Genomic DNA, 14,869 nt, shown 5'->3' with positions numbered 1-14,869 from the left:
ACTTACTTCTCAAGGACTCATGGAACATTCTCCAGGACAGATCATATCTTGGGTCACAAATCAAGCCTTGGTAAATTTAAGAAAACTGAAATTGTATCAAGTATCTTTTCTGACCACAACACTATGAGACTATATATCAATTACAGGAAAAAAATCTGTAAAAAATACAAACACATGGCGGCTAAACAATACACTACTAAATAACCAAGAGATCACTGAAGAAATCAAAGAGGAAATCAAAAAATACCTAGAAACAAAAGACAATGAGAAAATGACAACGCAAAACCTATGGGATGCTGCAAAAGCAGTTCTAAGAGGGAAGCTTATAGCAATACAATCCTACCTCAAGAAAGAAGAAACATCTCAAATAAAGAATATAACATTATACCTAAAGCAATTAGAGAAAGAAGAACAAAAAAAACCCCTAAGTTAGCAGAAGGAAAGAAAGCATAAAGATCAGATCAGAAATAAATGAAAAAGAAATGAAGGGAACAATAGCAAAGATCAACAAAACTAAAAGCTGGTTCTTTGAGAAGATAAACAAAATTGATAAACCATCACCCAGACTCATCAAGAAAAAAAGGGAGAAGACTCAAATCAATAGAATTAGAAACAAAAAGGAGAAGTAACAACTGACACTGCAGAAATACAAAGGATTATGAGAGATTACTACAGGCAACTGTATGGCAATAAAATGGACAACCTGGAAGAAATGGACAAATGCTTAGAAAAGCACAACCTTCCAAGACTGAACCAGGAAGAAACAGAAAATATAAACAGAGCAATCACAAGCACTGAAATTGAAACTGTGATTAAAAATCTTCCAACAACAAAAGCCCAGGACCGGATGGCTTCACAGGTGAATTCTATCAAATATTTAGAGAAGAGCTAACACCTTTTCTTCTCAAACTCTTCCAAAATATAGCAGAGGGAGGGGCACTCACAAACTCATTTGAAGAGGCCACCATCATCCTGTTACCAAAACGAGACAAAGATGTCACAAAATAAAGAAAACTACAGGCCAATATCACTGATGAACATAGATGCAAAAATCCTCAACAAAATACTACAAACAGAATCCAACAGCACATTAAAAGGATCAATCACCATGATCAAGTGTGGTTTATCCCAGGAATGCAAGGATTCTTCAATCAATGTGATAAACCATATTAACAAACTGAAGGAGAAAAAACATATGATCATCTCAAAAGATGCAGAACAAGCTTTTGACAAAATTCAACACCCATTTATGATAAAAACCCTCCAGAAAGTAGGCATAGAGGGAACTTACCTCAACATAATAAAGGCCATATATGACAAACCCACAACCAACATCGCTCTCAATGGTGAAAAACTGAAACCATTTCCACTAAGATCAGGAACAAGACAAGGTTGCCCACTCACCACTATTATTCAAGATAATTTTGGAAGTTTTAGCCACAGCAATCAGAGAAGAAAAAGAACTAAAAGAAATCCAAATCAGATAAGGAGTAAAACTGTCACTGTTTGCAGATGACATGATATTATACATAGAGAATCCTAAAGATGCTACCAGAAAACTACTAGAGCTAATCAGTGAATTTGGTAAAATAGCAGGATACAAAATTAATGCACAGAAATCTCTTGCATTCCTATACACTAATGATAAAAAATCTGAAAGAGAAATTAAGGAAACACTCCCATTTACCACTGCAACAAAAAGAATAAAATACCTAGGAATAAACCTACCTAAGGAGACAAAAAACCTGTATGCAGAAAACTATCAGATACTGATGAAAGAAATTAAAGGTGATACAAACTGATGGAGAGATATACCATGTTCTTGGATTGGAAGAATCAATACTGTGAAAATGACTATACTACCCAAAGCAATCTACAGATTCAGTGCAATCCCTAACAAACTACCAACGGCATTTTTCACAGAACTAGAACAAAAAATTTCACAATTTGTATGGAAACACAAAAGACCCTGAATAGTCAATGCAATCTTGAGAACAAAAAACGGAGCTGGAGGAATCAGGCTCCCTGACTTCAGCTATACTACAAAGCTACAGTAATCAAGACAGTATGGTACTGGCACAAAAACAGAAAGACAGATCAATGGAACAGGATAGAAAGCTCAGAGATAAACCCACGCACATATGGTCACCTTATCTTTGATAAAGGAGGCAGGAATGTACAGTGGCGAAAGGACAGCCTCTTCAATAAGTGGTGCTGGGAAAACTGGACAGGTACATGTAAAAGTATGAGATTAGATCACTCCCTAACACCATACACAAAAATAAGCTCAAAATGGATTAAAGACCTAAATGTAAGGCCAGAAACTATCTAACTCTTAGAAGAAAACATAGGCAGAACACTCTAAGACATAAATCACAGCAAGATCCTTTTTGACCCACCTCCTAGAGAAATGGAAATAAAAACAAAAATAAACAAATGGGACCTAATGAAACTTAAAAGCTTTTGCACAGCAAAGGAAACCATAAACAAGATGAAAAGACAACCCACAGAATGGGAGAAAATATTTGCAAATGAAGCAACTGACAATGGATTAATCTCCAAAATATACGAGCAGCTCATGAAGATCAATATGAAAAGAACAAACAACCCAGTCCAAAAATGTGCAGAAGACCTAAATAGACATTTCTCCAAAGAACATATACACATTGCCAACAAAGGCATGAAAGGATGCTCAACGTCACTAACCATTAGAGAAATGCAAATCAAAACCCCAATGAGGTATCACCTCACACTGGTCAGAATGGCCATCATCAAAATATCTACAAACAATAAATGCTGGAGGGGGTGTGGAGAAAAGGGAACCCTCCTGCACTGTTGGTGGGAATGTAAATTGATACAGCCACTATGGAGAACAGTATGGAGGTTCCTTTAAAAACTAACAATAGAACTACCATATGACCCAGCAATCCCACTACTGTGCATATACCCTGAGAAAACCGTAATTCAAAAAGAGTCATGTACCACAATGTTCTTTGCATCACCATTTATAATAGCCAGGACATGGAAGCAACCTAATTGTGCATTGACAGATGAATGGATAAACAAGATGTGGCACATATATACCATGGAATATTACTCAGCCATAAAAAGAAATGAAATTGAGTTATTTGTAGTGAGGTGGATGGACCAAAGTCTGTCATACAGAGTGATGTAACTCAGCAAGAGAAAAACAAATACCATATGCTAACACATATATATGGAATCTAAAAAAAAAGAAAAAAAATGGTTCTGAAGAACCTAGGGGCAGGACAGGAGTAAAGACGCAGATGTAGAGAATGGACCTTAGGACACGGGGAGAGGGAAGAGTAAGCTGGGATGAAGTGAGAGAGTGGCAGTGACATATATACACTACCAAACGTAAAACAGATAGCTAATGGGAAGCAGCCGCATAGCCCAGGGAGATCAGCTCCATGCCTTGTGACCACCTAGAGGGGTGGGATAGGGAGGCTGGGAGGGAGACACCAGAGGGAGGGGATATGGGGATATATATATATACGTATGGCTGATTCACTTTGTTATACAGCAGGAACTAACACACCATTGTTAAGCAATTATACTGTAATAAAGATGTTTAAAAAATATGCACAACGTTTTAAATAAAAACAACAGGTTAACATATAGTGAGTATTGGTGTGAATGGCTCTTAGATAATATGATTGGAAAGTTCCCAAAGGATATGACATTGAAGATGAGGCCTAAAAACTGAGAAGGTACTAGTTCTTCAAAGAATGAAGAAGACAGACATGGATAATACAGCAGCCTGCAAGAGGTCCCTGAAGTGAGCAAAGTATCTTGGAATGTATGAGAAATAATGTCTTAGAAAATGGTCAAGAGAGGAGGGGTAGTTGAAATGTAGCAGGAATGGTCTAACTGTATCTGCAGTACAATGCTACGTTCTGGTTACCCCTTTTTAAAGAAGGCATTGGAAAAAAGGAGGCTGTCTATGAGAGAACAGAATAAACAGGATGAAAGAGATACAGAAATCATGCCATATGAGAAACAGAAGTAATTGCATATTCAATATCAATGAGAGATGGCCTGGGTGACCAGGGATGGTAGTTGATACTGCCGTATTTTCTCCAAAAGGCTGACATGGTAAAGAATGATTTGATTTGTTCAAATCAATACAAGTTTCCAAGAGTAGAGAGTTAAGGGGACAGAATTTGGCTTTACAGAAAGGAGAAAGTTCTAACATTTTTTCTTGTTCAACAAAGGAATCAACTCTTTCCCTCCAAAGAATTGCAGTGGTCAAGCTGAGGCTATATGCCTTGCCAAGAACACTTTATTAGAGATTTCTATGTTGGCTTCTGGTGTAGATTAGATGACACCTCAAAATCATCCAATTCTTAACCGCTACAGATCTGTAATATTGTTGCATCCAAAACAAATAGTTACAATATGGCCTGATTTGCAAGAAAGACAGATGCTGAGAATTCAGCACCAAAGACAGTGCTTCAACAGGTGGGACTGACCTTGTTATCTGTAAGAAAGCATAGATGGGTAAATGGGATATTGGGTTGGCCCCAAAGCTCGTTCGGGTTTTTCCATAAGATGCTATGGAAAAACCCAAATGAACTTTTGGGCCAACCCAATACTAATCTGATCAAAATTCCAAACGCAAGTGCCTGTGGACAACTCACACTTCATGGAAGCGCCTGTGAGGACTCTGAGGACCATGCTTCATAGTGGACATCATACTCGGACTCTCCATGGTTTGTATAGGGCTGGATTAAATGACTCCACATTTATAGAGTTCACTGTAGAGTCTGTAAAATGTCTTTACTCCCATCCTAATAATAGCCAAGATTTAATGAGTGACCTCCACATTTCTAAACCTAATGACTAATTATTTGACACACGATTTTACTTATTTATTTTTGGTCTCTCCCCTGCTAGAATGTAAATGCTACGAGGGCAGGGATTTTTTGTCTGTTTGGCTTGCTGCTTTATTCCCAGCACTTAAAAAAGATGCCTTTTTTTGGGGGGGGGACATAGAGTGTGTGCTTGCTAGATGTTTCCTTAATTAATTAATCAGTCACATCTAATTCTTTTAATAGGTTACTTAAAAGTCACAGTTACTAGGGTTTTGTGTATAGGCAGTCTGATGGTAAAGGCTGACTATTTAGGCACTCTGCTAAGCTGAAAAAACATCTTTACTATTCACAGAATAAATATATCTGAACCCTAAAATTCTCTTACTCTGTTTTGACTGAAACTTGTAGACGGGATCGGAAGCAATGAAATTGACTGACAGTAAATCATTCAACCTTGCCCACAGCCATCCTACAACAAACGGCCATTTCTGCTTTCCTTTAATTTTTTAAATGTAATATAACTTTGCCCTAACCTTTGTTTTTAATCTTCTAGTGATACAGATTTGCTGAATTCTGGTTTTTACTTGACTCAAGACATTTTACCCCTTTCTGAAGGGAGTAAAGCATCACTTAAAAAAAAAAATATAGTGCTTCTGTTTCTGGCCTGCTTTACAGTTGCTGATTTTCATGTTTACTTATAGTTTCCTTTATTTCTCCCCCTTTTCTTTTCAGATTGTTGTCTTCTGGCTTTTCTATGATAGATTGGAAGGCTGCCTTTATGTTCCAAAAAAGTATACCTAAAAAAAATCTTAGTATCAAAAATAAAATAGTCATTTGCTATTCTATCCTGTCTAAAGTGGGATAATTAGCAGATTTTTATTTACATTCATCAATCCTCCAACTCCTTCTTAGTTTTTGTTGACATAAGAGTGAATTACAGACCCAGAGCACAACTGTTAACTTTGTACATCATACATCTTTTCTTTAAGTAATTGCTTTTAATATTAACCTCTTTGTAACATGTTTAGAGCAATTATTTAGCATTAATGTGATATTTAAGTTTCCATGCTCACTTGGGTCTTTTTATTTCATATTTCTCTATTCTTGATTTCTTTATTTTGATTCATTGCTTGGTCAGCTGCTCCTTGAATGATTTATTAGAAGCAGGACCTGTGGGACCCTCAGGATGGTGAGAATGTCTTTCTGATGCATTTACACAAGAACAACAACTTGGCTGGTAAGAAACGTGTGGGTTATAACATCTCCTCAAAAATCCTCCAGGCTTAACTGCATTGTCTTCCGCCCTTTATGATATGGTGAAATCTGAGGGGGCCAAGCAGAGATGTGTTAGACCGAGAATGACTTTCCTGCTCCTGTGTCCCTTTCACCCAACTCTTTTCGGTAAAACTTAATACTACACAGTAATTTGAAAGGGTGTGTGGTTTTTCTCTTGCTAGAAAAATACAATACTCTGAGTGCCAGCTCCCACAGCTTTTTCCTCTCTGTTCCTGTGAGGCCGACTATACCCTCAAGACACCTGGCGTAAGCACCCATCCAGTTCCATTCCTGCTCGTGTTTCATGACAGCAAACCTTAGTTCCCAAATGGGTGTACACACGGGGTGGGATCAGAGGCATGACTAATTAAATGGCTTTATCTCGGAAGCAGTAGTAGAAACTGCTTCTTAGATGAGGCAGCTTCACAGTGGGGTGACTTTTGCCCAATGGCAAAACCGCATGTCTTGAAAACGGTTTCTATTATACGATGTCTGGGGGGCAAGACCTCCAGCAATCCTCCTGCCTCATCTGCTGTTCTTCTAGGACCCACCATGCTCAGGTTGGGGAAATCTCTCCTGGGGTCCATTTTCTAGTTCCCTGGGTTCTACAAACTTGGTCTGTTGCTGGGTTTTCAGGAGAATCTTGGTAGGAATGCGATAGCAGGTGAGTTGAATGAAGCTATGACTCTGCTCCACAGCGTGGAAACCCAACAGCACCTCTCGATATGTTGCCAAGAGGAGGGAAAGCCATCCCTTCTCAGGGTTGTGCTGAACCAAGAAACTGGCTCATATGGGATGCAGAGAACCAAGAAGAAGATGAGCTCCCAGATGCTTCTGGCCATCTTTATATGTCTTCCTCCACAATACATCAGAGTGTTGCATGCAGAGGTAAGACCAGACGGACAGGTGGAAGGCAGTCTGGCTTCTTTTTGTAGTTTTATACTCTCTGTGAGGAATGTTGCTTGAACCAGTAATGAATGCAGAACTGAAATACCAATGTGGAATCTAAATGGGTATGTGGACATTTTAAATGTTAATTAGTTTCGCAATCCAGGTTTCTCAAAAGGTAATGACTGCCACTGACAGACTAGACTACCTTGGCCACAGGCTGTTCTGTAAGAACTTTAGCAAATCTTGCTTCTGTCTCAGCTTTCCCTTCTCCAGTGAGCCTCTCACTTCTCCAGAAACACTGTGGAACATGGCACATAAGATTCCCTTACATTTATAGAAGCTCTTTGAGGGCACATACTACATAATCTTAATATGAACTATCGCGTCTAGCAAACGTCACTGTTCATTATCTATTTGTTGAATGAAATATGGCAACCTGAAACAAAACATGTCCACAAAAGCATCCTAGACAGAAAATACTTGAGTATAAGAGGAACTTAAAGATAGTTAGCTTGCGAACGTAAGACCAGATGGGTCTGTGTGTATAGAGGGGAAGTGAATGGTGGAAAAGTTCTTATGTAACTGAAGAAAAATGCCACCTGAGAAGGTGATTGCACTGGTTCTATTGGGACCTAAAAGTATGGATCAAGAGCAATGGGTAGAAACTACAATAAACGATATATTTAAGTCAGTTAAAAAAAAGGCTTTCTTAGAGCCACAGCCTCCACAAAGATCAGCAAAGTTACCACATAAAGAAGTGAGTTCTCTGTCATTGGAGGTATTCAAGAATAAGCACTAACATCATCAAATAAATGCTGAAGAGCATGTAGAGAAAAGGGGACCCTCCTACCCTGTTTGTGGGAATGTAAATTGGTGGAGCCACTATGGAGAACAATATGGAGGTTCCTTAAAAAACTAAAAATAGAGTTACCATATGATCCAGCAATCCCTCTCCTGGGCATATACGCAGAGAAAACCTTAATTCAGAAAGATACCTGCATCCTAATGTTGATAGCAGCATTATTTACAATAGCCAAGACATGGAAGCAACCTAAATGTTCATCATTTGAATGGATAAAGAAGATGTGATATATATGTATATATACATACATATATATATATATATATACACACACACACACACACAATGAAATACTACTCAGCCATAAAAAAAAATGAAATAATGCCATTTGCAGCAACATGGATGGACCTAGACATTATCATACTAAGTGAAGTAAGTCAGCAAGAGAAAGACAAGTATCATATGATATTACTTATATGTGGAATCTAAAAAAATGATACAAATCAACTTATTTACAAAACAGAAATAGACCCATAGACATAGAAAACAAACTTATGGTTACCAAAGAGGAAAGGGGTTGGAGGAGTTTGGGATTAACAGATACATTACTATACATAAGACAGATAAACAACAAGGTACTACTGTATAGTGCAGGGAACTATTTACAATATCCTGTAATAAACCATAATGGAAAAGAATATGTATATATAACTGAATCACTTTGCTGTACACCAGAAAGTAACACAACATTGTAAATCAACTATACTTCAATTAAAAAAGGAATAATTATTAACATCAGTTAACTGTGATATTGTAATATTGACTGAAGCACTGTTTTGTACGTAGGGGGAGGGAGGGAGATATTGGATGACCTTTCAAATCCTTTACAGCCCCGTGATTTTGTAATGTTATGACTGGCACTCCTCAGTAACCAAAAAAATATTTGACACAAAAAGGTTACCTTGTCTTCGGGAGAAAAATACTTCCTAATGTGACTAACGGTAATGATAAAGGGGTTAGCAGTCACTGATTAACTAAAACATGTTTAGTGCATTAATAGATATCAAATTTATAGGTATTCTTATATAGATGAGGAAATTAAGTCTTAGATCTGCATATGATTTGCCCAAGTGAAACACCTTTCTATCCTTTAATACAGGGGTCTCAGAATTTTTTTCTGTAAAGGGCCATATAGTAAATATTTAGGCTTTATGCAGCATACAGTCTGTCTCAACTACTCAAGTGTACTGCTGGAGCATCAAAGCAGTTACAGACCATGGAAATGAATAGGCGTCACTGCATGAAAAACCAAAAGCCAAAAACCAACAACGCTTTACTCACAAAAAAAGGCATGGGTCAGGATGATTTGGTCCACGGGCCTTAGTTTGTCAACCTCTGCTCTAAAGTCATGCTGCCTTCTCATTTAAGAATGGAAAAACAAGGCAAGACATGGCCTCCATGTGGCCATACTTACTCCATTTGCTTTGCTGAGTGCCTGGAAGTAGATGCTGTAGCTTTTCAGAGGGGAAAGAGGTGGGTTCCAGTAGCCATTGTATGTCTTGTTGTCACCCACTGTAAATGGCTGGGTGACAGGCAGGTTGGCAGGCTTCAACTCAGCAGCAAAGTAGTGTAGAGAATCGAGGCTGGAGGCATTCCTATAGCTCACCGGCACCGAAAAGCACTCAATGATGTCAGCTGCCCTCCGTGACTTCTGAAGTCGCTCCTCCTTGACAACCAGCTGATAAACACTGGACGGGAAAGAGGAGAGGCAGATGAGCAACCCCCTGGAGGGATGAACTTTTATCATCGTCACTTCTGTCTGCAACTTAAACCTCCCTCCTGAGCTTCAGACTTATAAACCCGCTGCTTTGTAGAAACAGATTTCCATTTAGATGTTCCAATGCCAGCTCACACTGCGTATGTCCAAAAATGCAACTCAGTTTCAACCCCTACAAACCTGTATGCTCCTCTTCTCCATTTCTTTCCTTAGTGAGGGTAGCACTGCTCATCAAGTGGCCAGATCGTGAAGACGGGGCTCATTCTCATTTCCTGTATCCTTGGTTTGCACTCTGCTTTGATCAACAAGCTCTGTTGACTTGATATCAGCAATCTGAACCTGCCCCTCCCTTTTTTTCTCCTCCCATCAAACTGTTGAGGTTGGGCACTTCCCCACCTCTTAGCTGAACTCAGCTAGTCTCTTTGCCTCTAATTGATTGGATCAACTCACCAGTCAATCCACTGACCTTCCTGAACATAAACACTGTCCCTCTTCAAGCACGTTCATAGGCTCTCCATTCTTCAAACGAGACAATCTAGACTCCTCATCCTGACCTTTGGGGCACTTTGTCTGGCTTCTAGTCTACCCCTCAGACAGTCTTATGGTAAACCTCTCATTGCAGCTGCTGCAGACCCCATGCTATCGCACAAACCTCCTTTGGATCCCAGCCTATGCCATCACCAGTTCGTGCTTCCTCCATCTGCAACGCCCTCTCATTCAACTTCTGCCTGTGGAAGCCTTTCTCTAAAGGCTAAGCCTATCTTTCATCTCCTCTATGAAGCCGGTATAGATCCTCCAAATCTGAAGACTTTCCCCCTACTTCGCTCCTCCACTGTTCGTTAATGGCTATCTGCTCGGGACGGCAATAACATAAGCATGGAACTGCTGTTTCTAGGTCTAGACTGTGACCTTTTAGGCAGTGGAAGTTGTGGCTTTGTTATCTCTGTATCACTCTCCTCCATCCACATACTGCTCAGCAGGTTGCCTGATACCTACATAGTGATCAGTGAATGCCTGTTCAAATGGACCAAATTGAACTAAAATTGAAAATAAGCATGAAACCCAACCTGACAGGATGCAGAAACCCTAATCAAGATAAACAGTGATTCTTCTGAGCTCCTATCTAGTGATCTCACACATTCCCTTCAACTTAGAAGGACTGTAAGAAGGTGTTAATGTGTGAAGAGAGATGACCGAGCCTTTTTAAAACACCAACTGTATGCTAAATGTGTAGGCTCCTTTTATAAAAGTTATCCTAAATTTTGTAAATTTTGATAACATTTTACTATCTCTTCAAATGCCCACAGTTTGTAGTTCTCTTGAATAAATGCTCTTTTTTTTTCTTTTTTAAGAGCTTTATTGCACATATCTCTGGGACTCATGATTTAAGCCAATTATCCAAAGAGTACCTCCAGGAACTTTTGCAAATTAATGAAGTGATTGCAGCAATGGCCTCAAACCAATCATTTAAAGCTGACACAGTGAACGAACACACGGTTTATAAAAATGGAACGTGGTGAGTGCTACCATTCTTCAATCAGACTACCCATCTAAAGACACTTGGTTAAGAAGCACAACTTGGAGACAGAGGTACAGGATTATTTAATTAAGGAAAAAAGGCTACAGAGGGACTGACCCAAGGAAACATGACACAATCAATGTGTCAAGTCTTCCCCTGGATCTCCTTGAGCATGGGGATGGTCAGCAATGCGGATGGGAAACAAATGGGCATGTGAGTGCTGCCCCTGGATGAGTGATATGGGAGTGGAGGTGAGCAACAGCTCAATGAGATGCCTGCTATCTGCTGTGCACATCTGGACAAGAACTCAACAGCCCAGAGTGCATGTGAGTGACATGTGAGTGAATGTGGCCAAACTCTCTGGGAGTACAAACTACATCTGAGTATGAACGATGTCCAAATGAGGATCTGTAGGACCTGGGTGTCTGAAAGCTGAGCGAACATGTATACTCTCTGAATGAGTGGGTGTAACATCCAGACAAGTGTGAACCTGAGTGTTTGGACACCTAAATAAGTGTGTATGAAATCTGAGTGAGTGTCTCCAACAGCCCAAAGTGTGTGTATGTATTTGTGTGTGTGTGAGACATCCAAATGTGTATATAAAACTGAAGTCAACAGGGCTTCCCTGGTGGCGCAGTGGTTGAGAGTCCGCCTGCCGATGCAGGGGACACGGGTTCGTGCCCCGGTCTGGGAGGATCCCACGTGCCGCGGAGCGGCTGGGCCCGCGAGCCATGGCTGCTGAGCCTGCGCATCCGGAGCCTGTGCTCCGCAATGGGAGAGGCCACAACAGTGAGAGGCACGCGTACCGCAAAAAAACAAAAAAACAAAAAAACTGAAGTCAACAAATAATTAAATTAAATTATGACTTTAATATTCATCCTATCCTCAACTCTGAGGTCTTTTTCAATGGTACCATCACTATGTTTATCAGGTCAGTTAAGCTCAAAACAGTCCCTGAAAAACAGCACAAAGACCCAAGTCCCAAACTGAGGTCATGGGGTGAGAGTGGAGGAGCACCTATGCCAGTTTTCAGGACCTGTATTCCTTTACATATAACAAGAATCTCGAGTAAAACTGAAGCTGGCTAGTGTGCTAAGGGCTACTTGTTGAGGGTCCATTACTCATGTGACTCTAATCTATGAGGGAAAGGGCAAAAAGGAATTAAGAGAAAAGGAGCAACAGCCTCTTGGGTTCACCTGTCCATGCTTGCAATAGCACCTACAATACTCTACACTGGGCTTGGCGGGCATTCAACCGATCCAGCCCTCATGCCCTCTTGACCAGGTCGGGAGGGACCAACAGCCTCATCCCTAGAAGCAGGACGTTGAAAAGAGCTATGGGTCCCTGTTTTCCCCTGAGGCCCAGCCTATCCCTATCACCACTTGGGTTAATCCCACCCACACGAGAAGACCTCTGTCTCTGTTTCTCAGCCCAGAACTCTCATGCCACCCTTGAATCCTTCTGTCATCCTTACCCCAAAACCTTGGGAGCTTCACTGGGGCTGGATTCCACTCCCTAGAATCATTCTGTTGTCCCTGTCCCTCCGATAATGGGATGGATCAAGAAGCGTCGCAAGGCTGGCCCGAGGGCTGCCCATGAGTGGCATGAGATTCTGCAGTCATGGACAGCCAAGCAGTGGGGTCTTCGCTGAGCTCTGACACGTGAATGCTGCCAGGGGCTACAGAGAGAGGCAAATCATCTCTCCAGGGGTCAGCCTGCGACCCCACTGCCCCCTCCTCCCCACCAATCTGATTATTGAGGACTCACTTGTCAATTCAACCAAACTCAGCAGCCCGATTACAGATGAGGAAACTGAGGCTGAGAGGCTGAGTGCCACATGGGTGTCAAACTGCAGCAAAAGTAGAAATCCAGACCCACAGTCAGTTCAGTATCCTTTCTTTTTCTCTACCTTCCTTCTTCTTCCATAAGCCAACAAAATGTGCAGAGGGCCTTCCAAGCAGTTTTTTTTGCTTGGCAACTGAAATTGCATAGCTCTATTCCACCCAGCCTCGTCTGAAATCACAAAGACTAGCAAAGGACATTTTTGGGGTTAAACTGTGCTGTCAACACATGGTTCACATACAATTGGGATCAACGTGCCAGGGCGCACCCAGCAGCTTCCTGAGGCCCACGGTGTCTGTAGTCTGTCCATGCAGAGGCAAGTCTACAACTGCAGCCAGAAAGCTGTAAACCATTTCGTCATACGAATCTTTTTTTGCCAGGGAATGCAGCCTCTCTCAAAGATCTGGGAGTTCTGACTAAGGGGAAGGAGGTAAGAAATGGCCGAGCAAGTTATGCGACTTTCCTGTCCCTGAACTGCATACTGTAGGAAGCGGTGGGAGAAAAACGAGAGAGGGGGCATTCTTTTTGTTTCTGAGGTAACTTCATTCTCATCAGCATTCTCTTGAAAATAATATATTTATCGAAGCTCTTTTCAGCTCGCTGGTGATGATTAAATCATACCTAAATGAGACTACCCACTCTCCCCAGCCCAAGTCATTATCTCTAGTGCAAAATAAGTGGTTAGAATAAACTATTCAGGATCATTTGTAAAAAGACAGGATTTTTTTTAAGTAGAAAATTCCTGATAGTACGAGAATAACTTATTCTTTTCTACGCTTACCTCACTACATACAATGTTTACTCATACATTTCCCCCTCCTGTGATACCTTCTCTATTTCTCCCAATGAGAAGGTGGACATTTATGACCACATGTTCTGCATAATTTATTATAAGGGTCTCTTCTTTCAGGACCCTGAAAGCTAGGCTGCAACCTCACCTCAATGCATAAGGCCAAGGGGTATTTGTACCTCTTTGACCTCCTTAGCTTTGGTTTCCTCACCGTCAATGTCCATTGTTCATCCTCTTTCTACAGTGACTGATACGCTCCCTCCCCTCTCCTCCCTGACTCTTCAGACCCAGGCTTGCCAGCAACTTCTATATTTTAGTTTCAGTGTCTCCTGAGACAAGAATACTCTACTCTGGTCCAAAGTCCAAGACCCCAGCTCGTAGAGGTCAATAGCCTTAGATGCCTTTAAGAGCAAAACCTGCAGGAACCTCTGCAGGCTTGGGAAGAACCCTGCCGTGGACTCTCATGTCTCCTCTGCTTTCCGAATTAATAGTTTAGAGGATGACTCACGCTCCTCTGACCAGGTACCACTGAGGGGCACCAGGGACCTATCAGACCCATGCCTCCATCATAGATACATCCTGTGGCGCCCTTTCTATATCCAGGGAAGATGTTTCCAGCCAGAGGCTGTATCCATTCAGAATGTTGAAGTCAGAAGACAGATAGAGAGTATGCTGCCCAACTTCAGAAAGTGGCATATTTGAGCCAATGTTCTCCCAGAAATAGGTTTGTTTTAGTTCAAGTTCTTCTAGAAACAGACCCTCAGCTAAAGTTTCAATACAAATAATCTGTTAAAGAAGTGGTCCCAGGAGAAAGCAGTAAGGGAGTGAGGGAAGAGGAAAGAACAGGGCAGAAGCTAAGTAAGAATATGATTTCAAGGCAAGGTCCCAGACTCAATCTGATCCCATAGGGAGCTCCGGAGCATAAATTGTGCCCCCCAGTTTGTCTTATCTCAAGCCAAGGGTATTTGAGCCTCTGATACCAATCAGTTATTGGTTATGGGCCCTCCTGCAGAGACAAACTCCCAGGTACTCGCAACTTTGTGGGTCAAACAAGGTGGCTCTGGTAGCCTAACTGCAACCCTTCAAAGATGGTCACGGTCAAGGGCCATTTGCATCAAAGCGCATAGAATATGGAGGA

At 41.1% G+C, this 14,869-nt stretch overlaps 1 protein-coding gene across 2 annotated transcripts in view; it reads right to left on the bottom strand.

Annotated features, from left to right (window-relative positions):
• The window catches only part of PTPRT (protein tyrosine phosphatase receptor type T), a 1,083,394-nt gene that overhangs the window by 236,477 nt on the left and 832,048 nt on the right, over positions 1-14,869 (bottom strand). For both annotated transcript variants that reach the window (XM_060122182.1, XM_060122183.1), the window contains exon 12: positions 9,278-9,551. In XM_060122182.1, coding sequence (XP_059978165.1) covers positions 9,278-9,551 — 274 coding nt within the window. The remainder of the gene's footprint in view (positions 1-9,277; positions 9,552-14,869) is intronic.

Source organism: Lagenorhynchus albirostris, chromosome 15 (assembly GCF_949774975.1).
Source record: "Lagenorhynchus albirostris chromosome 15, mLagAlb1.1, whole genome shotgun sequence".
NCBI classification, from domain to species: domain Eukaryota; kingdom Metazoa; phylum Chordata; class Mammalia; order Artiodactyla; family Delphinidae; genus Lagenorhynchus; species Lagenorhynchus albirostris.
The sequence above is the reverse complement of the archived record's forward strand: the minus strand, read 5'-3'. Positions and strand labels throughout refer to the sequence as shown.